This window comes from Verticillium nonalfalfae, assembly GCF_003724135.2.
Source record: "Verticillium nonalfalfae strain VnAa140/NRRL 66861 chromosome Unknown scaffold_93, whole genome shotgun sequence".
NCBI lineage: Eukaryota > Fungi > Ascomycota > Sordariomycetes > Glomerellales > Plectosphaerellaceae > Verticillium > Verticillium nonalfalfae.
The window spans coordinates 42,084-68,132 of record NW_021167318.1 but is presented as its reverse complement, the minus strand read 5'-3'; the positions used below and the strand labels follow the sequence as shown (position 1 = coordinate 68,132).

Below are 26,049 nucleotides of genomic sequence, written 5' to 3'. Positions count from 1 at the left end.
CGGAGGCAGGCGCATTCTGCAGTGCCTTGGTCTCTGCTCTCCCTCGTGCTTGGCTGGCCGAATGCGAAGCTTTGGGTCCACTTGCCGCGCTCGAGGAATTGGAGACGGGCCGGTACGTACCTCTACCTACCTACCTACCTACCTACCTACCTACCTACCTACCTACCTACCTACATGTACTCACCTTACTTGACTTACCTACCTGCTTTACCTACCAACCTACATATAGGTACCTAGGTACCTTGCCTACCAACCTGAGGTGCCTAAATACCTGCCGAGGTTTCTCGAGATTGACCTCTGAAGGCGGATCGCGAGAATGATTGCGTGTCTCTTGAGGCCATGGCCGACTCACTCGCTCATCTCGCCGTCCGTCTCGTCACAGTCTGGCCAGCGCTGCAGTCAGCGTGTCCACGACAAGAGGGCAGAGCACACGATAAGACAGCGGCCCGCACTGTCAGGGGCACAGACGCTCCCTGGAATTCGGTAGCTTGGCGGTAGAGGCGCGCGCGCGCGCGGGCGCCGAGGAACTCAAAGTGACCTCATCCAACTCTGAAGCAGGAAGCAAGACATCGACCTTGGTTTGCCGACCCATGAAGAGGCGGCTTTGCATGGAGCCTGCACTGTACCATGCCCATCGTGAGGTGAGGTACCTAGGTACGCAACGGTTTCGTCGAGTCTCGCCCTTGGCGGAGTCCCCCATTTTTCGTACCGCCGGAGGTCCGCACTGTATTCTCTGGCCACAACAAGCGAGACAGCGCTCACAATCTCGCGTGCGCGGGCGCCGTGTCTGGTATCTGGGCACATCTTCTGCCGCTTCGTTGCGTGCAACGCGCTCTCAAATCGATCCGTCCCAGTGAATCAGGCCCCCCGCAAGCATGCTGGCACGTCGGAAGCGAAGCCATCGTCTTGCCTCTTTTTTTTTTTTTTTCCCTCACCTCCGGTTGACAGGGCAGGTTTTTTTTTCTCGACACCCTGGCTGCAAAATGGGGCCACCGACCAAGGTTTCGCCCAAAGTAGACAGTGTGGTGGTGGTCCCTTGGGGTAAATGCTCCTGTCCTCCTCGCCTTGCTGGTGTCGGTATCCCTTGAGCTCCCTCAAGCCGAGCCAGCCTGGGATGAAAGAAATTAGATTACTTCTTCGTCTCTGACAACGGCTTCTTTTTTGTCGTCTCATTTCACGCTAGGAACACCCGAGAGCCCATGCCCCCAACAAAGACCAGACCAGACGAATCCGCAACAAAGACAGGCCGTTGACACGTCGCGCCCTGACACAGGGACACGCCACGACTGCCATCTCTGGCAGCTGCCGGTCTTGTGCTGACTGACCGTCAGATCGCTGCACAGCAATGAGTGCCATGATGCTATTCATAGCGTTAGGGAGCGCCGCTCACTTGGAGACCTGTGCACCAGCTGCAAAGGCCGTCCTGGCGTCGCGCTCTACGAGCCAATCGTCCGAAGTGCAAGCATCGTGATCAGACGAGGCGCGTTGCTTGACTCGCTTCATCAGTTCGCTACCCAAGGTAAGGTAGTCACAGTCGCTCAGCTGTGCTCGGTAGTGCTAGCTCAGCCGACCCATAAGGAAGGGCAGAATGAAGGGCGAGGAGAGATGGAGGTACCAGAGCCATCATCGCAAACCCCCTGCCATGACGACGCAAAATGAAGATAGGTCAAGGCTAGTGCTCGAAGCCACACCAAGCCCGACGCCCTCGATCGCCTCCTCGGCGCACGCTCGCAAGGTCAGAAGTACACAGTACTTGCGCGATGCTTCGATAAGGTTGCATCACATGAAACTGAGTTACTACTGAAAGGCCAAAGGAAGGATTGAATTTCTAAAAGTCTAAGAAAATGTTTCTCAAGTCGTTCTAGGAGACGTCTTCGTTACCTAACGTAATTTGGGTTCTTTGTACTTTAATTCATAGGTCAGACTAGTTAGTATGCCAGAAGGCCGAAGCAAGAAAAGCATAAAGTTGTGCAAAGCTGTCGAAAATTCGTCTGTCGAAATCCGCCCATGTCATTTGCCCACTGCTGAGCCTCATCTCCACGCCCTCGCACATCCCCCTCCCCGAAGTCTCTTTCCCCCGCGGGTGCTATGGCGAATCTTGTACATAACGAACGATCTGTGCTGTGCCTTATGATGGTGCCAAGGCATTTAGGGGCGCCCAATTGGCACTTGGCGTCTCCTTCTTTGCTCGTGTCCCCCCCCCCCCCCAGAGGACTCCCAGAGGGCCCATTGCCTGCCCCAGTGAACAAACAGGCGCGGCGATGCCCCGTGGCTTAGCGTTGTTGTGGGAAGGCACCATGCTGTGAAGCAGGGGTCATATCGCCCGGATTGCTGGGGCGCGTGCTAGGGCGCGTGCTGGGGCGCGTGCTGGGGTCCTCTCGCATTCGTACCCAGTACCTCAATCTCGAACCCACATCACCCAACGAACCCTCCTGCTCAGCCCCAGTAGAACGTAACCCCTGACCCAGATTCCTAGGTAGGCAAGGAATTGCTGAGAGGTAGGCAAGGTAGGTCGATAGATGGATCGACCAAGGCTACTCCTCTGCACGTGTACCTGCATAGAGGAGGGGTTTCAATTCAAACCCAAGTACTTTTAGGTCGCCTCGTCTGGTCTCTGTAGCCTTCTCCCCCCCCCCCTCAAAGGCCATCTTCGACTGCCCTTTCCTCAGCCGCGGCCCGCCTCCTCAAACCACCAACCCAGCTCTCTCGACATATCTTGGTACTTGGTTAGCCTTCCCCTCAAACAACCTCCTCGTCTCCGTCCTCGTCATCTTGGGCCCAAGACGCCATCATGGCCAGCCTCAACGACTCAACCGTGGCCTCGGCCCTTGGTCTGCCCATCCACCCCTTCCACCCCCTCGATGCCATCGTCAATGACTACGTCGAGAACACCATGTCCACCCTGACCATTCTCACCATCTTCGCATCGACCTGCGTCGCCATTCTCCTGCCCACGCTCCTGCTCATTCGTCGCCTGCGGCCGAACCTGTCCACGGGCGACGTCTCCACGGCCATGTGGTTCATCGTCTCAGGCTCGATCCACCTCGGCCTCGAAGGTATGTGAAGCCCCTACCTCCTTCATGACGCCTCACTCGTGAAAGTTCACTTTTCTCACTGCCCACCTCCATCGATGTAGGTTACTTCTCCATCCACTCGGCCCGCATGGGTCCCAGCCTCACCGTCCTCGGCCAGCTCTGGAAGGAGTACGCCCTGTCCGACTCGCGCTACCTGACGCAGGACTCGTTCGTCGTCTGCATGGAGACGGTCACGGCGTTCGTCTGGGGCCCCATGTGCTTCCTCTGCGCCGCCGCCATCGTCCTCCGCCACCCGGCCCGCCACAGCCTGCAGGGCATCATCAGCCTCGGCCAGCTCTACGGCGTCATCCTCTACTACGCCACCTTTGAGTACGACAATGTCGTGTGGGGCCGCGACTACTCCCGCCCCGAGAACTACTACTACTGGGGCTACTACGTCTTCCTCAACGCCTTTTGGTTCTTCATCCCCCTGACTCTCATCCTGCGCAGCGCCGTCGCCTCGACGAGGGCTATTGCTACCGTGCAGAGGCTGGAGGCTAAAGCTGGGAAGAAGAACTGAGGCCTGAGGCTTGCTGAGCGTGGCCCCACGTAGCCTGAGTGAGTAGACGCTCTTGGCCAGGAGGGTAGAGGCGCCCGCGTGACAGTATTTTAAGGAGAGTCGTTTGCCTTGGACATAGTATACCAGTGCCTTGTGTGGCGTGTTGCTAGAGGGTCTCTCACATGAGTGGCTAGAGATAGACGGTCAATAGATGGATGAATCCGGCCCTGGCTGGCGCTCTCGTTGTCTGGCTACATCTGAGAATCCATACGCGGTGTGACGAAATACTGTGATTCGATCGTTGAGCATATTGAGGCTATGGTGAGTAGGCGTGCTCGTTATGAGCCCGACTTGAAATTCACAACGAGCATGGGCCATGTTGCCACCGTAGTCCCGTAGCATTTCTGCACAGGACAAGTTTCATCGAACATTGATGCCGGCCCTGGCCAGGAGGCTCGTTCTGCAGCGCATTTTTGGCTCAGCCCTGCAGCATCTCAACTCTCTTGTCGGGCTCAAGGCAACGGCTCGGCACGAGCCGGTCTGCAGGGTTCCTGAGCCATGGGACAGGCCGGCTGAAAGTTTGGTTGAAGGTTCGAAACTCAACATAGTGGCAGCAAACCGTCGCGCCGAACGAATCATTTCTAGGTGCTAGCATGAGTTGCGAGCAGCTATACAGAAATCTTGCTTCAGCACGACTTTGTTACGGGATTGGACATCAGGGCTGAATCAAACACTCCATTGGGGTCCATGTATTTAGGCTCCCTGATTAGGAGAGTATCGGAGAAAGGTGTGGCTCAGAAGGTTTAAGCCTTCCAAGGTTCGATCTTCAGGGTTCGTATCAACATTTTCCAAGTCAATAAATAGAGTATCGTGCGCTGGACGCCTGCTCTGCACCTTTGGGATCTTTCCCGTATCTCATTCATCATCAGCATCCGCATCGCGAGATTCCACTGCTGTGCAAACCGTTGTCTGAACCTTGGCTCTGTGGTTTCGATCTGTACACTGGATACTGTCTCATCGAAGTATAAGTCATGACGAATAGATCTAACGTATGTCAATTGACCATGACCATCTTGTCCCAAATTAACACGGATAGGCGAAGCGCAAAAGGAAGCAGCCGGCCAGGTACACCCCGGAAGAAGCCGGCCCCGTGCAAGACGGCGACTTCTACCCCCTCTTCCAGTACCAGCTTCCCGTCCCCCTCCACTATCCCCGGCGACAGCACGCGGGCGACGCCTCCGAGACGCCTGCCCTCGACCCCGTGGCACTCCCGTTCAGCCCCAGCAGCGCGACGACCCCCGTGAGTTCGGTAGCTACACCAAGCGTAGCATCCGAGGTCGGAGTCGCGCCCGACGCCTTCGCGACCCCGAGTACAGCATCCAAATACGAAGACGACAGTCTCACAACCTCGGTGGCCGGCGTGGCAAGACCGGTCATCGTCTCTTCGTCGATGCACCTCGACCCGCCATGTCTCGTCCCCGGTCTCGGTCGCGACAAGGCTCGATCACCGCGCCTCCACGGCGTTGGTGTCAGTGACGGAGCTTCTGATGAACATCTCCGTCCTCGCAGCACGGCAGCGGCGCCCACTCCGTCTCTGCGTCGCTGTTCCTCGACAGTCTGCACAGTCGAGAACTGCGCTTCGCTTCACAGGTCCGAGCAGCTTGCTTCACGCAATCCGAGCGCCAAAGGTCGAACGGCATCAGCAGATTCAGACGACAAGGACAAAACGCAGGAGGAGAATCCCCCCCCTCGGCGCCTCTATTCGGGTGCACATGCAGAGGAGAGAACTGGCGGGCCCCTGCAAGAATGTGACTTAACTTGTGTGCGCAGGTGCGAGGACAGTCTCGGTCATATCGACACTGACGAAAAGCCTGAGGAAGCTGGGGACGCAAAGGAGCGCCGTGAGATACTTGTCGCGCCTTTTCGGCGCAGGGGGTCGAGTGTGTCTTCGTCTTCCAAGCCCGTAACACAAGAGGGCCGCTACAGTACCGTCAGGGATGTGGAAGACCCGTTCATCGACACGTTTGATGCGGCGGCTGGGCCAGGCACTTCGCTTTGCTAAAAAAAAAACCGTCAATTGCGGAAGATACTGAAAATAACAAGCCTAACGAACATGTATGATGACTAGAAGATCGAACGAAATGTAACAGTCATAGCCGCACGATACTGATGTGAACAGCTGGCACAATGACTAGAGAGCTGAACGCCTGACTTGAGGAACCGCAAAAGCAAGCTATAATTATTCAACCTTAGTAGTCCCAAATCGATAGACAAGCTGCTATAAACAAGGCTAGGTCTAGAAAGAAAAAAAGAAGGCTGAAAGTGGGTATCATCAGATGCAAACCGTTTAGACCAACTCATGCAGCGGCACCTGCTTCCTTCGCCTTCTCCGCATTCAACTTCTCCCACCGACTCAGCGAGCTCGTCAGCAGAGCAAGCCCCGTAGCACCAATAGCGATCGCAATGGCGACCTTGATTCCAGCCATGTAGGCATCCAAGATACCGGGGATCTCATCAGATGAAAAGACTCGTCGAATTTCTGTGGCGCCGGTGGCCACGACAGTTGCAGGATCGACGTTGGGTGCGGTGTTCGGCAAAGATCGCAGCATCGTGTTGACAAAGGCGCATTGTCCAGCGGAGACAAACGAAGAACCCCCGAGATTCATAAAGACTAGTCCGTTAATTCTTGTAGCCGCAAAAGATCTCAAAAGGACAACTCACAAAGAACCATGGCTGTTACGGTCGAGACGTCGGTAGGGTCGGCATAGCTCTGGGCAACGATAATGGGGACCTGGTAGGCGATACCCCAGCCAATGCCGCCAAACAGCTGGTACCCAATCCACTTGCCCGTATCTGTGTCCGTCTCAAAGGTGTACAGAAGACCGGTCGCGATGACAGTGATAGCGGCGCCAACAAGCTTGAGTGGGGTAGCGATGCCCGTGCGAGTTATGAAGAAGCCGGAAATGATCATGGAGAGGGTGACTCCAATAATCAATGGCAGATTCCTGACACCCGACATGGTTGGGGTAACACCATTGACGCTCTGGAAATAGATGGGCAGGTAGTAGATGATGAGGAAGTACGATCCGGAGAAGAAGAAGGTGTAGGCACAGCTGACACCGACTGGGCGAACCTTTAACAGGCGCGGTACGAGCATGGCGCGCTCGCCTTGGGAGCATTCCCACGCGGCGAATGCCACATACAGAAGAACAAACCCGACGAGCAGACCGATTACCGCGCTGCTGTTCCAAGCCTCGGTCTGTCCAGCATACTGCAGACACAGGATGTAGCAGATGATGGCGGCCATGACCAGAGCTACACCAATGGGATCCATCTGCAGCATCTTTTCGCGCCAGGTAGCTTCGACAGGCCTAGCAGCGGCGGGGGCGTGGAAGAAGAACACAACGATGAGAACCGAGACTGCGCCGATGGGGAGATTCATGTAGAAGCACCAGCGCCAGGTCGCGTGATCGGAGAACAGGCCACCGAGAAGAGGACCAAGCACAGAAGCAACACCGTAGGACACACCGACGAAGCCGGTGTACATGGCGCGCTTCGCTGGCGGCGCGGCAAACGCGATGATGGTGTAGGCGCCGGTACCGAGACCAGCGGCACCGAGGCCGGCTATGGCGCGGCCAATGATGAGGGCGGTCGAGGTGGGAGCGGCACCACAAACGAGGCTGCCAAGCTCAAAGACGAAGACAGCAGCAAGGAATGTCCACTTGAGAGGGAAGTACTTGTAGGCTTTGCCCCACGAAGACTGAAAACCGCCGTTGGCCATGAAGAAGGCGGAACCATACCAGGAGACATCTTCAATGCCGCCAAATTCGTCTGTGATCTTGGGGATGGCGGTAGCGACGATGGTCTAGAGGATCAGCTTTTCTCATCGGCAGCGATAGATGAGAATTTCCTACCATATCGAGAGAGGCAAGAAAAATGGCGAGAATGAGGGCCACGACTATGAAGACGAGGTTGATGCCAGATGGATACTCGTCCGAGTCTGGGGTTGTATCAGCCGTTGACGACTCAACGATGCCGTCGGTTTTCGCGTCCAGTTCTGTCGAGCGCCGAGGTGCGAAGCTGGAATCCTTCTCCTGATGCATTTCGATTGACCTCTTATTCAGGGAATTGGAAGAGACGGAAGGTGTCTGTGAATGCACCATGGTCGGTGCTGCTGATTTGTCAAAGGCGTCAGGATCGTCATCGAGGCGCTGAGTGTGGTCTGGAGCGTCCATGTTGCGTGCCGGACGCCTTGTGCGAGTAATTGCTATTGGAAGCTGTTGGAAGCTTCTTGTAGGAGGCCCATTGCAATCGGGGGAATCTGGTTTCTCTTAAGTACAAGACGATATATCTAATTCTACTCCCAAGGCAGTAGCATAAAAACAACACTGCAAGGTGCCTGCCGCATGGTTGCTCTCAGGGAGGTTTGGCTCGAGCGTAGACATTGTGAGGCGCTAACCCGGATATGGCCAGGTCAAGCAGTCTTGGCTGAAAATGGTGTGGTTGATTGGCTGCATCGGACTGTGTCTTCGATGAGCCATCATGACGGCTCCACAAAACGTGAGCTACCCAAGCCACCGCACCGCAGCACGGATGGCGAACGAGTCTCCCTCACTCGACGCTCACCTGTCGACTCATCAACTCGCGCACTATCACCAGCTCCTCATCGCCAGATGCACACTGCCAGTTTCGAGAACGAGGAGACACACGAACCCCAGCGAGGAATGGTGCATTCAAAGTATACCCGCATGATGAATACACTTATAACCAAAATGATGTCCATTCAGCATTTGCCCTTCGATCTTCCATAGCCTTACGACAATTGCACAGGCGACCTACCCTAGTCTAGTGGCCACTTCTCGTTTGAGGCTCGGGTGGTGGTGCTATTCACCTGGGAGCTGTTCTGCAGCTGTCTGTAGCCGTCTGTAGCTGTCATCAACCCCCGCGTTGACACAATTTTGCGTGAAGGTTGGCCCACTTACCGACGACGCATCAATCGTACGATATTCGCATGGTCCATTTCCCTTCACGGACATGACAGCCCGATTGATTGGACGGCACCTGCTGGTACCATCTCTTAGTTGGGTGATCTCCAGGTCCCTTACAGCATTGTCCCAGATGTTGAATATCTCGTCTTGTTGGAAATCTTAAGTAGAGATGTTAGGCCTGCTTGATGTGTTGGAGAGCATCGCCCTGCTGTCACGACAGGCCCGCACAGGCCATCAAGGAAAAGAGACAAGCTAGCTACCTACTCATGTGATGTTCACAGTACGAAAACCGAGACAGGTCCGCCCTCCGGTGATCGGCGAGGCTATCCCCGCTGCTGCCACTCCATTGCTGGATTCAGTAATGAGCAATGCCATGTATGCCCGAGAAAGGGGACAGATGTTGGGTTCGGTACAAAAAAGACGCGGCGGGTCTAGTCGGCAGACTTTTCCCAGGTACAGGTGCGCCTCGCAGTCAAATGCCGAGGATAGGCGGTGGGCAGTCTCTCTCAACATGGGTTCGTATACTCCTTGGCCACGCCGTGAGAAGAAGGAACACTTTGATGCCAATCATCCCAAGGACGCATCACAATGTCGGTCAGGCCAGCTACAATGAGGCGCAGACAAGCACTTGGCTGTGCTTGGCCTGTTTGACAGCCGTGTCGATGCTCGAAACATTTGTCCGAGGGGGCCGTCGTCTTGCGAGACGTGCGGGCGCGCGCCGCAATGGTACAGTAGACGATCTTGGAATTGACGGGTTCGTGTGGAACATCCCCACCGTTGGCCGTTTTTCTCGCTCGGCCTTCTTATCAGCGCGAGGTAAGGTACATGTAGGTGTGCCTTGTTAGCTTGCCTAGTGGTGTGGTGGGACGCCGATGATGGCGGCCTTTGTTTCGGCACAGATGTAGCGAGCCCTGGGAGTCAAGTGCCTCGACATGTGAGTCAATGAACTCTCTTGTCATGCACTCGTCCCAGGGCAAGTCAGAAGAGGGGCCTTTTTATGAGGCAGGGAAAGAGGGGTTGCGCCTTGTTCTTGCAAAATTCTGTTTTTGATCGATGCTTTCCATGAACAGAGGACAAGTGCGCGGGGGTGGCAGCGAAACAGTGCAAGTGCAGGTGGGGGGAAAGAGGCATCAGAAGCAAGAGCGCCGGAGCTGGTGGTCATGGCGTTTGCTCACAGAATCGAGTGCCGGAAATATCGGCCCCTGCACTGCCCCTCCACTACTGGTCCATACCATCTTGGTGGCACGCCAATTTCGCGTGCCAGCTGTTAAGGTCGACCTCTTGTGGCCGGCAATGAATCACGTACCGGGGGGGGGGGGGATTAGCGATGACAGGGTCAAGACAAGACAAGAGCTATCCTGACGCTGTGACGTGGGTGAAGCCAGCCGCGTCTCAACAAATCACGACAGCTCCTCCTCCACCCGTAGCTGCTGCCGACGCCGACGCCAACGCCGACGCAAGACGCAAGACGCAAAGACGCAAAAGAGCTCAATCGCTCACTCGCCCAGCTCAGCTCGCACAGCTTCTTCTCTCCCACTTCGCGCCGCCCTCAATTGGCTCTCGGTCGGTCCTCCCTGCGCGATTTCCCCCTTGGCACGTCACTTGGTTGTACCCCCCCCATATCACCCAACCCACCCTAAAACGTCCCTTCCCACCACACCACCATGTTTAAAGCACGAACGAACCCCTCGTCCCTGCGACATCTGACTGCTCGCCTGCTCCTCCAACCTTCATCATCTTTGTCTGCTTCGGCTCCATTCCCCCCTCTGTCAGCATCGACGGCTGTGACCCTGCCCCAGCGTGCCATCCTTCCTCGCTTCTGCAGCTACCACTCCAACGCCAACTCCAACTCCAACTCCAAGCAAGACGACCCACCGGCGGCCAGCAACAGCAACAACACCACGCTCTCCTCCAAACCCAACACGTATTTTTCCTACACCGACGCGCAGCCGCCCAAAATGGCCGAGCAGGACATCACCAAGTATCTCACCCAGACCCATGACCGCCTCTTCGAGCACAACAAGATCTGGGCCGCCGAGCAGGCCAAGAAGGACCCCGAGTTCTTCACCAAGCTCTCCGCCGGTCAGACGCCCGAATACCTCTGGATCGGCTGTGCCGACTCGCGCATCCCCGCCGAGCAGATCACGGGCCTGCAGCCCGGCGAGGCCTTCATCCACCGCAACATTGCCAACCTCGTCTGCAACATTGACCTCAACGTCATGAGCGTCATCAACTACGCCGTCCGCCACCTGCACGTCAAGCACATTATCGTCTGCGGCCACTACGGCTGCGGCGGCGTCAAGGCCGCCATGACCCCCAAGGACCTCGGCATCCTGAACCCCTGGCTGCGAAACATCCGCGACGTCTACCGCCTGCATGAGAACGAGCTCGACCAGATTAAGGACGAGTCCAAGCGCTACGACCGCCTCGTCGAGCTCAACGTTGTCGAGCAGTGCCGCAACGTCATCAAGAGCGCTGCCGTCCAGCAGTCCTACAAGGAGAACCAATACCCCATCGTCCACGGCTGGGTCTTTGGCTTCCAGGATGGCCTGCTGCACGACCTCAAGATTGACTTTGAGTCGGTGCTCCACGACATTCAGAAGATCTACAACCTCAACGATTAATCGATGTCTCGTGAGCTAGATGGGGAGTGCCGTAGCGATTGACTGGTAACGAGACGGGTCGGCGAATGGAGACATGCAGCTTGTGAGCTTGGCCGGCGTTGTATTGGGGTGGGCACGCCCGGCCCGAGGTCCGTGGGGTTGGGTGGGTGAGCTCAGGCGAAGATGTGGTGATTCGGCGTTTGGTGTGGTGACTGGCTAACAAGATGAGAGGGTTTTTTTTTTTTTTTTCTTGGGTTGAGCAAGGGTTTGGTGATCTGGGTGTGGTCGAGTACATCTCGACCTGTGTTCAGTTGACATGGCGGAGAAAAGCCGCTGCGATAGGTTTTCAATTCATCACGTATTCTACACCACCCCGCTCGACTTGCATCGACGGCGATAAACAAAACAGATGAACGACGACGACGCATGACTCGGCACCCATTCAGGATTCAGGTCCATGAGTTCGACCTCAATTAGATCCGTCCATGAACAATCCGATAGGGCCGTATCGCGAATCCGATCTGCAGTCGACGCACCCCTCAGAACCCGCACGCACCGTCTGTGGTGGTTGACAGCATCCATGTTCGACTGTGATCACCTAGTGTCGATTTCTCCAACTATTGTCCGGACATCGTCGCAGCACCGGCAGCGCGCCGCGCGAATGTTGATGTCATTTCTTTCCAGCCTCTAGATTGACCTCGTCGTACGACGGCGGGTGTTCCCCTCAATTCGAGTGCGACCTTCTCAAAAGGTCTTCCAGGGCCACCAACAGCCAATGCTCACCAGTAGCATTAGGCCGCTAGATCCCTATCCAGCAGGTGGCATGCGATCAACGGCTATCGGGTGGGTTAGCAGCATGGGGCCCTCTCCGCCGCCGATCCTCCGACGCTGGGTCGACGACAGACATCCGCGACGTACCTGCGAGTTCATGCAGCAACGCAGTGTCCGCACATCGAGAGAGGGGTGGTCCCCGCGTAGACTGCTGCGTTGTGTTCCACCAAGACGGCAGGTCGATAGCTCACGCAAATGTGTATAAGTGCTCGCCACGGCCGGCTGGCTCGCAGCTTTTTGCGCCGCCATCAGAGCCTCCTTCATCTTCAGTTGTCGACTTGACCTAGCCAGCCTGGTTGAGGGTCTTTGCTCCCGTCCTCAGCATGAAGACTACCGCCTTCGCACGCCGCTCGGCGCTCCCGGCCGTCTTGGCCCTGGCGCTGCGGGCTTCTGCCGTGCCCTGCACTCCCCCTGGCGACCCCTTCGCCGTCATTGATCCCCAGAATTGGGTCAACCCCGATGACATGGTCTGGGAGGACTTTACACCGCCGCCGGGGACAAATTGGTCGGATCCGAGTCAGAAGGGCTCCATCCGTAACTTCAACATTGCCCTCGTTCCTGTCGACTACCGAGACCTGCCCTTCATCATTACGCAGCCAGAGCGGTCCACCATTTTCGGCAACCCACAACCCGCCGCCGCCAGCTTTGCACGCAAGGATGTCCCTGCGTTTTACCGCGACCTCCTCAACAAGCCCACCGACTTGAACAACCGTCACACCCTTCATGAATACTGGATGGAGGACTCGGGCGGTCGGTTTGGTGTGGATCTGACCGTCTTTGGAGCGTACGAGCTACCCGCTCTGAGCTACCAGTACGGCATTGACGACCGCTTTAACCCAGGAGAGTGTCCTGCTGGCCCTCGTTGCAATCTCAATATTCGCACCGACGCGCTGAACGCCTGGCGCAACGATGTTGGTAACGAGACGGTCGACAGCTACGACCTGGTCTTTATCCTATCGGCCGGCCAGGATGAGTCCTCGACGTGGCAGGAATTTGGTCCCATGCGCTGGGAGTCACCCGAAGATGTTCCTCCCGAGTTCGGACCTCCTGTTGACAACGCAACATCCAACGCCGCCCGCACCCGCTACGTGCCCTGGACCTCCTGGGCGGCAGCAGCTACGCTCTGGCCCAACGCCGGTGCCGGCTCATCGACACAGGGCGAGTCCTCCGGCATGGGCGTCTATGCGCACGAGCTCTCCCACCTTCTGATTATTGCCGACAACTACAACAACCCTTATTCTGACCCGCCGCAGCGCGCTTACACAGGGCCCTGGTCCATGATGTCGCGCGGCTCCTTCAACGGGCCCGGTGGTCCGCACACACGCTGGCAGGTGCCCGCCCTGCAGGGCGCGGCCCTCGGCTCACTGCACACGGTTCGTGACAAGCTGCAACTCGGCCTCACCGATGAGAACGAGGTGCGCATCTTGTCGCGTGCCGACCTCATTGCATCCGGCGGCTTCCTCGTCGCCGACATCACCGCCCGCTCCGTCAACCCTGGCCCCGGCGAGCTCATCGGTCTGCGCATCTCCCTTGGTGCGGACGGCGGCGACCGCACGCCTGCCTGCAACGCGACAGCAACGCCGTTCTGCGACGGCGGGCCATACGACCACTACGAAGTCGAGGTCGTCGACCGCATGGGCGCCGACTCGTTCCAGTCGGACGCGGGCGTCATGTTCTCCAAGACCAAGACGCGCGACCGCCTGCCGTTCCAGTGGACCATTGACGCCAACCCGCAGGACATTCGGCTCGTCGACTTTGTCCGCCCCGACGGCACGCCGCAGTACGTCACGCTTGGCGACTACCGCCAGCTCGCGGACGCGCTGTTCCACGCGGGCACGCGCTCCGGCAGCCAGGCCGAGCACGTCGACGCCGCCAACGGGCTCCACTTGTACGTCGTCGACAAGAAGCGCAGCGAGGCGGGCGTGCTGTCGTATACGGTGGCCGTCCGGGCGACGGCGGCCGCCGATGCGGGGCGCCGCGGCGTCGAGGTCGGGAGGGGGCTCGTGACGGACCTCCGGCACAACAAGCCGACGGAGAAGGGCGTCACGTGCTCGTTTGAGGTGACGAACACGGGCGAGGGCGCTGATCTCTTCCGTCTCGAGGCGCAGGTCGAGGGTCGGGGGTGGCGGGTGGCCGTGCCGAACGAGCTGCTCGTCGTGGAGGAGGGCAAGGTGGGCATTGCCAAGGTGGCCGTTGGCGCCGTCGCTGACGCGGCGGGCGAGGGCGTCGTGACACTGACGGTGACATCGGAGAGGGGCGATGCCGAGGCTGCGGGCGAGTGTCGGGTGACGAGGGCATGATAGGAAGATGCCTGTTTCAACGAGAAGCTGGGGAGTGGATGACTGAGACGAAATTTCACATGAGAAGTTGCATTGTTTCTCTCTCATTCTCTCTATTGGGTATCTTTTTGTTGGCCATCCAAACCAACTTCTATCCACACCGTGACCAGTAAAAATTTCGTCTCGACTCCGGGGCGTGCGTCCTACCCGTAGCCCCCCGAGAGATGCCCTATATAGTACTCCAGACCCTTTCTCGAGTCAGCTAGGAATCCCCCATCTCGAGATCGGGATCAACCTCGGTCCCGAGATGCCTGTCCTCGAGGAAGCGCCTGCCCTGCATGCCCTCGGGCAGATAGTCCTGGCGGACCTTGCCGTCGCGGTAGTTGGGCGGGTACTTGTACTCGGCGCCGAAGCCCATCTCGCGCATGAGGCGCGTCGGGGCGTTGCGCAGGTGGACGGGGACGGGCAGGGCGGCGACGCCGGGCTCGCGCAGGGCCGAGTAGGCGTTGTTGAGGGCGCGGTAGGCGCGGGTGCTCTTGGGGGCGAGGCTCAGGGCGACGGCGGCGTGGGCGAGGGGGATGCGGGCCTCGGGCATGCCGATCTGCTGGGCGGCCGTGTAGGCGGCCGTGGCGAGGGGCAGCAGCGAGTTGTCGGCGAGGCCGACGTCCTCCGAGGCGATGACGACCATGCGGCGGGCGACGAAGAGGGGGTCCTCGCCCGACTGGAGCATGCGCGCGAGGTAGTAGAGGGCGGCGTCCGGGTCGGAGCCGCGGACGGCCTTGTGGAAGGCCGAGATGGTGTCGTAGTGCTGGTCGCCGGCGCGGTCGTAGACGAGCGTCTTGGTCAGCGACGCCTTGAGGTCGTCCATGGTCGTGTCGGGCCGCGCCGCCAGCGAGAGGGCCAGCTCGAGCAGGTTGAGGGCCGTGCGCGCGTCGCCGTCGGCAAAGGCGGCCAGGTACGTCAGCAGGTGGTCGGCGTGGGCGGCGTCCGCGAGCAGCGGGGGAGGGCCGCCGGGACACTCGGCGGCGACGGCACGGCGCAGGATGGCGGCGATGTTCTCGGCGCTGAGCTTCTGCAGCGTAAAGGTGCGGCAGCGCGAGAGCAGGGCGGCGCCGACGCGGAACGAGGGGTTCTCCGTCGTGGCGCCGACGAGCGTGATGGTGCCGGCCTCGACGGGCTTCAAGAAGACGTCCTGCTGGGCTTTGGTGAAGCGGTGAATCTCGTCGCAAAAGATGATGGTCTTGCGTCCGGTGAGGGCGAGATCGTTGGCGGCCTCGAGAAACATCTTCTTGACTTCGGCGACGCCCGTCGACGTGGCGTTGAGCTCGATGAACCGGCTGCCGGCGCGGTGGGCGATGCAGCGGGCAATGGTGGTCTTGCCGGTGCCCGAGCCGCCCCAGAGGATCATCGAGGGCACGCGGTCCGTCTCGATGAGGGAGCGCAGGACGCCATGGGGCCCGACGAGGTCCTGACCAAAGACATCGTCGAGAGCCTGCGGTCGCATGCGTTCGGCAAGGGGCGCCGAACGGGCCGTCTTTGTGCGTTTGGGCGCCGGAGCATCGAGGACGCCCTGGGCTGCGGGTGGTTGTTGTGGTTGCTCTCCTGAAGGCGTCGTCGCACCTGTGTCTGTGTCTGTTCGTGCCATCATTTCCTGCCCTGGCCCGTCGTCAAAGGCTCTCTTTTTCCCTGCTGCCGGCGCCAGCGGACCGGCCGCCTTGCCGTTGGCGTTGGGTGTCAGCACGCGGTTCGTCGTGGCCTGCCGTTTTGCGGCGGGGGTCTGGAAGAAGGTGGAAGCGGCGGATCGTTTCGGCTGGGTCAGCATGTTGCCGGCGCCGTTGGTGTGCGAAGGCGTCGAGGGAGGCGGAGAGGACGTCGTGTTGGCGCTGGAAGATGGGTCGAGGATGAAGCTCTCGCAGCCCGAGTCGATGTGGTTGTTGATGAGATTTGGCTTGACGGGCTTGTTGCATATTGGGCAGTCGACGGCCATGTTTGGCTGTGGAGTGGCAAAGGGAGGAGGACGGATGGATCTAGGGCGATGAGCTAAGACGAAGCGACAATAGAACAGAGACAATAGATGGGAGTGAATGGGTGGCAAACAAAGCAAAGAAGGCTGATGTCGATCGGATCTCCAGGTTGGGGAGGGGAGATGGAGCTCGCCGAAGAATTGACTCCATCGATCATGGTCTTTCCTCCATGTCCACTTTCTGCCGTCGGACGCGCCAGTGGGGCATCGGGGGGCGACGCGCTGTCACATGGCCGCGTTGAGTGGTTGCGCCACCATCAGCCACAGGGCGTTTTCTGGACCGTCTTCCAGGTACCAGGTACCTAGACCTGAGGACCGTCCAGGTACCAGCTACCTAAACCTGAGGACCGTCCAGGTACCTAGATGAGGACCGTCCGGGTACCGAAGACCGTCCCTGTCGTAATCCGATATCACCGAGCGTCACCGTTCAGCCTCCCAAGATGCATCCATCTTCAACAAGACCACAGGTCAGGCATGCAAAGAGAAGTGAATTGCTACGCCAGCCGGCCAGCTAGCCAGACCGGTGTCTACCAAAAACGCCGTCCATGCGTCTGTCTCTGTGCTGCCTAGGCGCATGTGCTTCCAACATGCCCATCATATCAAGTGCCGTCATGCTCCACGACACTGTCCATCGCTGTGTGTGTGTGTGTGTGTGTGATTCTGCGACCAATTCGTCTTCGTACACTGTCTGCTCGACCCCATCTCCCACCTCATGCCGTCCCCGACTCTCCTGTCCTCACACCATGAACGACTCGCCGCAGCCGCATTCCTCCTCTGTTTTCGTCAGCTCGTTTGCTCAGGGAGGACGACAGTATCACAAGAGAAAAGAAAAGAAGAGAAGAGAAAAGAAAAGAAAGGAAGGAAAGGCAGGGAAACTCACTAATGTTGGGATTCTTGAACACAAACCGCTGGCTCAGCTTGTCCTCGACCCAGTCCATCTCGCTGCCAATGATGCTGAACAGCGCCTTGCTGTCAATGAGCACCTTGACGCCGTCCTGCACCACCTCCTCGTCGAAGCTGCCCGCCCTGTCCACCCACTCGAGGTGGTACGCCAGCCCGCTGCACCCGCGGTTGCGCACCCCGACCTTGATGAGCTTGGGGTCCGGGCCCTCGAGCATCGCCTGCAGCTGCTCGACCGCCGCCGCCGTCAGCTTCATCGCCGCCTTGCGCGCGCGGAGCTTGGGCCGCGGGCGCGCCGTCTTGGGGGGGGATGCTGCTGCTGCTGCTGCTGCTGGCGTGGCCGCCGGGGATGTGGTGGCTGCGGTGGCGGCTTTGGGTGTCGGAGGGGATATTGTTGTTGTCGCTGCTGCTGACGAGGATGGCGGTGTCGTCGTCGTCGTCGTGGGTGCTGTGGATCCTGCCCGTGCTGCCGACCGCTTCGCAGGCTGCTCGACTTCGAGCGTCGTGCTCGCCACGTTACTCGCTGCTGATGACGTCTTCGGAGGCCGCGTCTCGTTCACGGCGGGCAGCGGCTCCTTGGCCTCGGCGCGTGGCGGCGGTGGCGCGTTGTTCGGGTAGAGCGAGTACTGCTGGTACGCAGGAGTGCCGTAGCATCGCCGTGCTGTTCTCGTCGTTGCTGTCGCTGTCGCTGTTGATGTCCTGGAGAGTGTGTGCTCGGAGGCGCATCGGAAGACCGAGGGGTTGGCGCTGCGGAGAGCTAGCCGCGCGGCGGACGCGACGCGGTGGGCGCTCATTGTGTAGGGATGAAAGCGGCTGTGAGGGTATTGTAGGTGGATTTTGTGATCTGGTCCTGTGCTGGTGTTGTTGGTGTATAGGTAGGGGTAGTTGGTAGAGACGAGGCGAAAAGAGGAGGCGAGTTGGCTAATTATGATGCCACGGCTCCACTAGTCCAGTCCGACTGGGGATCGTCAGGCTCGCCGGTCGTCAATCAATCGATGCCAATGAAGGCTCCTCGTAGCAAGAGAGTGATTAGGTGTTGCGGTGGGTGACAAGGTCGTCGAGTTCGCTGGGCTCGCAGGTCGGTGAAGGTGACTCGGTTGTCGATGGCAAAAACATGCGATTTCTCAGCAGGTGACTTCTGGCAGAACCTGGCAGACCCCCCCGTGGCCCGCCCCGTGGCACGGCTATGACATGGTCCTGTCCGCCCCTGTTGCACCGCGCCAATCAGAACATGTGCATTACTAGCCTCCAACGCAGAGGGTCGGCTGTCGTCGGTTCATCCTCGGCTGCCAGTTCGGCATCGCAACCCTAACCCTGACGGCGGTCTTCCTTATATACTTATGTACCCCTGTCAAGACCGTTCTTCAAGTCTGGAGACTCGGCCAGGCATCGGAGCTCCGAGCATTCTTGACAAACTATCTCACAGCACCACCACCAGACAGGCCCCGCAACATATTGCAGCTTGTTGCGTTGTGCCATGCAGTATATTGTACTACATCTTGTGTGCGCCCCGCCCCCTTGACCCTCACCTCGAACCACCGACGAGGCCCCGTCCATCAGCCACAGCAACTCTGGCCACCTTCTTCAGCAACGTCCTCTCATCCGCCTCGCGATACCTCTCCCACGTGTCAAGCCCCTCTTTGGCCTGTATGCTGAGCGTCTCGTATCCCTGCTTGATGACATCGGCGACCTCGACGCTCGTGAGAATGGCGCCCCTCGCCTTGGCGTCCTTGCCAGCGCCCGTCTTGAGCATCTCCTTGTAGTGCGCGCTGACGCTGACGAGCGTCCCGATCGAATTGCTGCCCCTGCTTCCGAGCCCGTACGTCTCCTTGAACTTGACGAGCACGTCGCCCGCCTCGACGACCTTGTAGAATAGGTCGTCGTACGCTGCCGGTGACGGCAGGAACGCCTCGCCCGTCGACAGCGACAGCGCGACGAGGTTGACGACGTGGTCCAGCAGCAGCTCAATCTGCGGCAGGTCCTTGAGGTCGGCGGCGTACGTCGTCAGGAACCGCACGAGGTGCAGCAGCGCGCGGAAAAAGTCGGCCCAGTGGTACGTCAGCCGCGTGCGCGACCGCGACAGGTACGACGTGATGCGCAGCATGATGCCCACGAGCAGCGTGTAGAGACCCACGTCGAGGCGCCGCCGCAGGTTGTGCGAGATGCCGTCGACCATGGTGTCGAGGATGGCCGTCGCCATGACGCGGTCGCCCTTGACCAGCGGGAGGTACGGCGAGCGCTGGCGGCATAGGCGCACGGGCGTCTTGGACTCGTCGCTGCAGATGCGCTTGCAGAGCACGGGATCTTCGACGAGCAGCCGGAATGCCATGAGGTTGAGCGTCGCGTAGTGTGATACGCGCTGCGATAGATGTGCGTGCTGCAGGAGGTACGACGTCAGGGAGACGTAGCTCGCAAACGGCTGCTCTTGCCCCTTGTCTGCGGCGAGCGTCACGAGGTTGAAGCAGAAGAGTTTGTTCACGTGCGTAAAATCATATGTCGTCAGCAGAAGCGCGGCTTCCGATCCAGGGCTGTAGGTAGTCCATCATTAGCATGGTGACCCGCGCAAGGGCGGACAGGAGAGGCAACGCACAGCTTGGCAAACATCTGCTTCTGTGTCTCCGCATCGTACACAATCTTCTTTTCTGGCTTTGGGCCCCTCGCCACGATCCCGAGTCCGATCATGTGCAGTGTGTTGCTAAACGTCCAGCCCTCGGGCAGATCGTCCATAACGTCCACATAGTCAAGCCGCAGCTTCTGGCACGCGTACCCGACACACCTGATCATCTGCTGGATCGTCGGCTCGTTGACAATTTCGCTGAGGCGCTGCTGATATGGATTCTGAAACTCAAACTTGTTGTAGTTGGCCAGCAGGCCGAGAAGGGTGTACGGTTCGAGAATCTGCCCCGGATGCTCTGTCTCGTGGATATACTGCCACCCAGTCAGCCTACATACGGAGCAACCACTAAGTCTCCGCCAAAATGAGAAAAGGGGGGGAAGACACCCACCTTCATGACAGCCGGGAACAAATCCCGTTGGATAAAGTACGTCAAGAGACTCGTCTGGTACGCCCCCGCCGTGACGGACAGCACAACCTCGACAGCCCTGCTCCGCAGCTCGAGACTCGTGCCAGCCCGTATGACCTGGTCGAGCGCCACGGCAAACTCGCCAAAGATGGTGTCGACGAGGTCGATGCCCGCGAGCACGGCAATGACGTCCGAGGTCGGGTGCGCATACTTCTTGCCGAGCGCGGCCGCCAGGAAGACACTCAGCGTCTCGAGTGCGTGCAGCTGGACCGTCGCCGAGCTGGGGCCGGGGCTGGGGCCGCCGCCCTGGACGGCCTCGACGCCGCGCTCAAAGAGCTCGCGCGTGCGCTCCTCGAGGCCGAGCACGTCCGCCGCCGAGAGTCCATCGAGGAGGGCCTGCAGCGCCGGGCGATCGGGGCGCAGGAGGAAGAACTCGCGCCAGAAGCCCTCGCCTCGCTCGGTCGTGTCGTCGTCCTGCAACAATGGGGGGGTTTGGTTAGCGAGTGAGCGCCTCGCAGTCGCAGGGAGCATCGGCAGGCTTAGGGGGCCTGGCGGGGACGGAGACATACCTTTGTTTGCCGGAGAAAAAGTCAGTGTATGATTCTGATTTGGTCTTCTTTTCTTTTTGGGAGGGGCATGTCGCGTCTCGTCTCATGCATAGCGCACCTTGAATAGTGAGTCGTAGAGCAGCACAATCTTGGGTTGGAACACCTCAGGCTGCGGCTGCCGTGTCAGCGGGGAGGCCTCCATTCTCGTCGCTCGTCCCTCCAGCGGACACCCTGGCAAGCGGACGTCGCTGGATCGTTTTGGATTCGGAGACAGTCGTACAGCTCTCGAGAGCTGTCTCGCAGTGTGGAAAGAGGCGAAGGACAAAGGAAACCAGGAGGGGGCTCGGATGCGGTAGCAAAGTGGTAGGTGTTCCAATGGTGGCCACCAAGAAGGCGGCTCGATTCCAGCGTTAGGGGGCAAGGGGGGGGAATAGAAAGTACAGCCCGTATCCTGATAAGATAAGCCAGCACGGGCGCGGGCGCTGGCAGTACTGTGGCAGTCCTGTGGCAGGTCTCCCAGGTCTCCCGAGTCAGTGTCCCGCAGAAGGCGGCATCCGTCCAGTTCAAGCGCCGTCGTGATTCAACAAGTTGCGTTAGCAGTCAGATCAGTTAGATCACATCGGCATGCAGAGTTATTACAGTAGATTATTTCGTGACAAAAGAAATGTGGCAGCAAAGCGCCAGTCCGAGCAAACGCCTCGCAATGCTATCCCAACTCGACGTTCGCCTTCCAGCCCTGTATACTACAACAACAGAAGGTCAATGGTAATCATGCGCTGCAGATATGCAAGTCCGAACCCGACATGTACACTCGTCCGTCTCACGTCCTTCAGTCCTCTCAGGGCATCACGCTGTGCCGCCAGCGCTCCACGGAGCTGGGCGGCGGCGCCTGCCCGGCCATTGGCATCTTCATGTTCATGTTCATGCCCATGTTCATGCCCATGTTCATACCCATATTCATGCCCATGTTCATGCCCATCGGCATGCCGCCCATGCCTTGCTGCATCCCCATGCCACCCGTCTGTGGCACCTGCATCTGCATCCCCATGCCCCCGCCGTAGCCTTGACTGTACCCGCCTTGCATGCCGAGGGCAGTACCCTGCATGCCGCCGTACATGCCCATCTGTGACGGTTGCGGTGCGTAGTTGTTCATGGCGACACTGGTCCGGCTGGCATTGACCCCCATCCCCGAGGGACCGTAGACACCGAGGCCCGCCGAACCGTCGTTGTAGCTGCCGTTGCGGAATCCTCCAGTGCGCGCTCCGTGCATCGCCGTCGGCAGCGTCTGGGGCATCTGCGCCCTCAACGCCGCCATCTTCTCGTCCTGCATCCGGGCACGACGCTGCTCCTCCTCGAGCCTTCGCCTCTCCGCATCCTGCTGTTGGGTTTCACGTACAGGGTGTGCGCCGAGCACGTCTGCCATGTTCATGGTCCGGCGCGGTACGAGCGAAGGTCGGATCTGCGTGTTCATCTCTCGCTCCCTCGCCTCACGCTCGGCTTGCAGGCGCTTACGCCTCTGGCCGAGCGTTTCCTGTTCTTCGTCGGCGTTCTTGACAGGGGCTGCCTTCTCCTTCGTCTTGTCTTCGTCCAGATCACCAAATTGACTGAGGAGCTCGACGGAGAACGCTGCAGAGACGGGCCTCGTGCGAGGCAGGTTCGAGTGTTCAGCCTCCTCCTTGGCGCGAAGACGACGAACCCGCTCAGCCAGCGTCTCTTCTTCGATCTCAGGCTCCTCGGGTTCTTCGATTCGGGGTGCCCTGGCTTCGAGATCCAACCGGCTAGCGGACCGTTGCGGCGATGGCATCCGTGACAAGCGGTTGTTGCTAGCGCCCCCCGGGTTCAGTGTCATCATACTCCGGTGCTTTGAAATAGTCAAAGGCTCGTTGCCTTGTAGGCGGGCTCGTCGCGCGCTGAGGGGCTCATTGTCTTCCATCTCACGGCGTTCCATGAGGCCGATCGGCCTGTTGAGCTCGGCCATGGCGGCGGTGAAATCATTGTTGCCCGCAGCCTTGCTGGCGTAGAGCAAGCCCAGCGGCACGTCTTCATCCTCGGAACTGTGGTCGGGGTTGGCGTCAGGGTCCTCCCAAGCCAGGTTCACGCGGCGCGTCTTGCGCGTCTTGCGCTGTGCCTCGGCCACGGCGTCGAGCTCCAGCAGGGTCGAATGCATACCCCCGGGGACAGCTTGGTGTTGGTTGCGCGTCCGCAGCTTCTGCTCGTGCTTTCGAAGCTGCAGTTCGGCCAACAGAGTCGTAGGGGGGCCCGCATAGAGTTCCTCCTCGTCCTCGGACACGAACTCCTCTTCGTCGTCTCTGCGATGCTCGCCATCGACACTGCCAGAGAGCGCTTGGCTCTCGTCCTCATCGCCACGTTCCCTTGTTCTATTGCTATGTATGGAAACGCCAGTCATGGTGTTTCTCCGATCAGAGGAACCATCATTGCTTGATTTGCCAAACGGCATAAACGAACCACGTTTCTTACCATCAGCATGCTCTGGTTGCAGCAGGGCAGACGACTTGCGGTTCGCCTTCTTCTCACGACCATAGACCTCCCGTCCAAGCTTGCCAGCAAACGCGTGATCAGTAAAGGCATCAACAGGGGCATTGGCCGACGCATCAAGGATGCTGTCGAGGGTGTCCATCGCAGAGCCACCTTTCATTTCGACAGTGGGCGGCTCGGGCGGCAATTCGAAAAAGGCGCTGGCACGCAAATGCGGTGGTAGATCCTCCATGGGAGCAGACTTGTGGGCGTCCATTTCGACCGTGCGAGGAGAGCGCTGCCGAGCGGCCGGTGGAGGTTGGGGCATCGGGTCGTAGGGGGAGTCAGGCCCCTGTTCGCGGCCGGCCGACCATGAGCGTTGTTCGTGGCTACCATCGAGCAATGATGTCCTGTCATGCGCAGGCTCCACTGGCGATGGCTCCAGGGGAAAGGGGGAGAACGCCTCAGACTCCACGGGGTCAGGCAGCCATAAGGTCGACTGGCGGACGGGGGGTGCGTGCGAGCCTCGCTCCATGTACTCGGCCTGTCCGAGACCTGGGTGACCCATAGCTTGCAGGACTTTGGAGTGCCTGGCGTTGCGGATGGCTGCCTTCGGTTTCCTAGACAGTTTGGGCGGCAGATTGAGCATAGCTGGCACGCGAGCCGGGTAATACATCATCTGCTGGCCCGTCTGCATGTCAAAGTAGGACTGTGGGCGCGGCATGTCCGGTCGGCTGAATGGCTGCTCGCTCTGGGGCTCCGGCATGGGTTCCGGCTCAGGCATCGGTACATCCTCGAAGTAGCCAAAGTCCGGCTCGCAGTGCACGCCGTCAAAGTCTCCAAACGCATCGTTCGGATCGTATGTCATCGTGGACCGCGGCGTCGCTGGGCGGTCTTCCTCAGTCCCCAACTCTTGTCGAGAAGTCCTTTGACTCGTATTGTCGCCCTTCTTGCTGTCACTAGGTGCTCCCGTGGCCAGGGCATTATCCAGCAGTTTGTGGAAGGCCTCTGTGCTTGCGTCGCCGTGGTACACATCTCCCGATGGCTTCGTGCCATTTCCGGTCTTCTCTTCGTGTTCGTTGTGCGCTGGTAACTGCTCAGCTTTATCAAGGGCGTCGTTGGTCAGTGTTGTGGGTTCCGTCTCGGCGATTTCGGTCAGCGACATCTTGGTTGATCGCGCGCTGCGAGTGGACGATTTTCCTGGGCCGTTCCTTGACACAAACGCATCCACGTCAAAGTCGGGACGGCCGTTGGACGTTTTTGAGGCGGACCGCAGACGGCTCGTGAGGGAATGGTTGGGCGACATTACGTATCCGGCAGGGGAGTAACCGCCGTATCTCGCTGCGTTGTTGACTTCGACAATATTGCTTGCCGATGATATATGACGAGCGAGCGAAGGGGGTGCCGGTGGGTGGCTGCCGTCAAGAGGCGGAGAGGGGCCTTCGGGAGAGGATGCTGATGCGAAGGCAGGATTGGAGGCGGCCAAGATGGACGATCTTCGACTGTCGCTTCTCTTCAATTCGCAGTGCAAGTCTCGAATGGCGTCCTCGATCGAACTGGTCATGGACAGCCGCTCGGCCGTCTTTTCGAGAGTGGCAATATTGCCAGTGTAGGCGCCAGAGCGGGTGTTGAGGTCAGGGACGGGATGGCAAACAGTAAACTTGTCGCTGTCGGAGGTGGTGCGGACGATGGGTTGGGGACGGTGCAGCGTCGTAGACGCTGTGGCTACGGCTGACGGCGACCCCGGCGATGAGGATAACGGCGATGCGGCTTGTTGCTGCAGCGATGCTTGCAGGGTCTCTTGCAGTTGCTCAATGAGACTTGTGGGGGACGAGGGAGAGGAGAGGGTGCTGTCGAGGTTCGATGCAATTGTGGTGTCGAGCGTGTTCGAGTTGTTTGTTTTCGTTTGTGTGTAGCCAGGAGGTTGTTGAGTGCGATGGGTGGCACGACCGGCCCCTTTGGAGCCTAGCAATAATGCCGGGATGGACAGCGGTGTTGAGCCTGCATGACCCCTGGCGCGCGAGAAGCTTGTGATTTCGGCGCTGTCATCTTCGCGGCTATGCTGGTCGGGGCCCTGGCTCAGAGCTTCGCTATGGCCGTGGTCGGCCTGTGCGTCCTTGTCCAATTCGTCTGCATTCTTCGGTGCGAGGTGCTCCTTGGCGGACGCAGCATTCAATTCCCCTTTTTGCGCACCAGCGCCGGACGCAGACGCAGGACTGTCATGAGCGGGTAGAACGGAGTCATGGGCGAGCACAGGCGCATTCCCCTCGAGCGCCACACTGACTCTGCGAGCTGCTGCGTCTTGCTCGCCGCGGGCGGCGTTGCTGTCGGCTTGGCTTTCTTTCACGGTCGCAGGCGGGTCGCAAAAGCGGTCGCTGCTGTCGACAGACGTGGACAGTGGCGTCAACGTGGCGGCGGCGGCGAGGGACATGTTCTGGGCTGGGCTCGCGCTGGTCGAGTTGTTCGTGGTGGAAGGCTGCGAGGACAGGAAGCCTTTCGCATCGTCATCGGCATCCGGAGAGGAGGCGACGCTGACGAGGGGAACGTAGGGTGCCGTCATTATGAGAGGGGACGAGGGTGAGACCTTGAGGCGGGCTCCTCGAATCTGCTCTACAGCGTGGTGCGTGCTACGCGGGCCAGACTCTGGACGCACAGCTGGAGAGAGTCTGGACCAGTGATCGTGGCAGTGGTGCTGAAGCTGGAGCGGGTTTGTCTCGTATTGGTAGCGGGGGGGGCTTGCTAGGTCTTGAAGCTCGTGTTCCAGATTAGCACGCTGGGTTGAGCAGGATCGGAGGCAGCACAGCGT

General features: G+C 59.3%; 9 protein-coding genes across 9 annotated transcripts; 4 read left to right on the top strand and 5 right to left on the bottom strand.

Moving 5' to 3' along the window:
• Nucleotides 1-2,791: 2,791 nt before the first annotated feature.
• Nucleotides 2,792-3,594, top strand: D7B24_009410 (uncharacterized protein; the record flags this gene model as incomplete). The annotated part of the gene is made up of 2 exons (XM_028643485.1): nucleotides 2,792-3,056; nucleotides 3,137-3,594. The coding sequence occupies 2 exons, from the start codon at nucleotides 2,792-2,794 to the stop codon at nucleotides 3,592-3,594; spliced, it is 723 nt and encodes a 240-aa protein (XP_028492952.1).
• Nucleotides 3,595-4,604: 1,010 nt separating this feature from the next.
• D7B24_009409 (uncharacterized protein) lies at nucleotides 4,605-5,635 on the top strand (the record flags this gene model as incomplete). Its single annotated transcript, XM_028643484.1, has 3 exons — nucleotides 4,605-4,622; nucleotides 4,670-5,223; nucleotides 5,404-5,635. The coding sequence occupies 3 exons, from the start codon at nucleotides 4,605-4,607 to the stop codon at nucleotides 5,633-5,635; spliced, it is 804 nt and encodes a 267-aa protein (XP_028492951.1).
• A 295-nt stretch (nucleotides 5,636-5,930) lies between these two features.
• D7B24_009408 (uncharacterized protein) lies at nucleotides 5,931-7,808 on the bottom strand (the record flags this gene model as incomplete). Its single annotated transcript, XM_028643483.1, has 3 exons — nucleotides 5,931-6,244; nucleotides 6,295-7,438; nucleotides 7,488-7,808. The coding sequence occupies 3 exons, from the start codon at nucleotides 7,806-7,808 to the stop codon at nucleotides 5,931-5,933; spliced, it is 1,779 nt and encodes a 592-aa protein (XP_028492950.1).
• A 2,417-nt stretch (nucleotides 7,809-10,225) lies between these two features.
• D7B24_009407 (uncharacterized protein) lies at nucleotides 10,226-11,185 on the top strand (the record flags this gene model as incomplete). Its single annotated transcript, XM_028643482.1, has 1 exon — nucleotides 10,226-11,185. One exon carries the CDS (start codon nucleotides 10,226-10,228, stop codon nucleotides 11,183-11,185), a length of 960 nt encoding a protein of 319 aa, XP_028492949.1.
• Nucleotides 11,186-12,318: 1,133 nt separating this feature from the next.
• Nucleotides 12,319-14,295, top strand: D7B24_009406 (uncharacterized protein; the record flags this gene model as incomplete). The annotated part of the gene is made up of 1 exon (XM_028643481.1): nucleotides 12,319-14,295. The coding sequence occupies one exon, from the start codon at nucleotides 12,319-12,321 to the stop codon at nucleotides 14,293-14,295; it is 1,977 nt and encodes a 658-aa protein (XP_028492948.1).
• A 241-nt stretch (nucleotides 14,296-14,536) lies between these two features.
• WRNIP1 (Werner helicase interacting protein 1) lies at nucleotides 14,537-16,261 on the bottom strand (the record flags this gene model as incomplete). Its single annotated transcript, XM_028643480.1, has 1 exon — nucleotides 14,537-16,261. The coding sequence occupies one exon, from the start codon at nucleotides 16,259-16,261 to the stop codon at nucleotides 14,537-14,539; it is 1,725 nt and encodes a 574-aa protein (XP_028492947.1).
• A 772-nt stretch (nucleotides 16,262-17,033) lies between these two features.
• Nucleotides 17,034-17,991, bottom strand: ISA1 (Iron-sulfur assembly protein 1; the record flags this gene model as incomplete). Its single annotated transcript, XM_028643479.1, has 2 exons — nucleotides 17,034-17,071; nucleotides 17,178-17,991. 2 exons carry the CDS (start codon nucleotides 17,989-17,991, stop codon nucleotides 17,034-17,036), a joined length of 852 nt encoding a protein of 283 aa, XP_028492946.1.
• A 731-nt stretch (nucleotides 17,992-18,722) lies between these two features.
• Nucleotides 18,723-20,970, bottom strand: D7B24_009403 (uncharacterized protein; the record flags this gene model as incomplete). The annotated part of the gene is made up of 4 exons (XM_028643478.1): nucleotides 18,723-19,725; nucleotides 19,788-20,125; nucleotides 20,203-20,694; nucleotides 20,887-20,970. The coding sequence occupies 4 exons, from the start codon at nucleotides 20,968-20,970 to the stop codon at nucleotides 18,723-18,725; spliced, it is 1,917 nt and encodes a 638-aa protein (XP_028492945.1).
• Nucleotides 20,971-21,606: 636 nt separating this feature from the next.
• Nucleotides 21,607-25,803, bottom strand: D7B24_009402 (uncharacterized protein; the record flags this gene model as incomplete). The annotated part of the gene is made up of 1 exon (XM_028643477.1): nucleotides 21,607-25,803. The coding sequence occupies one exon, from the start codon at nucleotides 25,801-25,803 to the stop codon at nucleotides 21,607-21,609; it is 4,197 nt and encodes a 1,398-aa protein (XP_028492944.1).
• Between the last annotated feature and the right edge of the window lie 246 nt (nucleotides 25,804-26,049).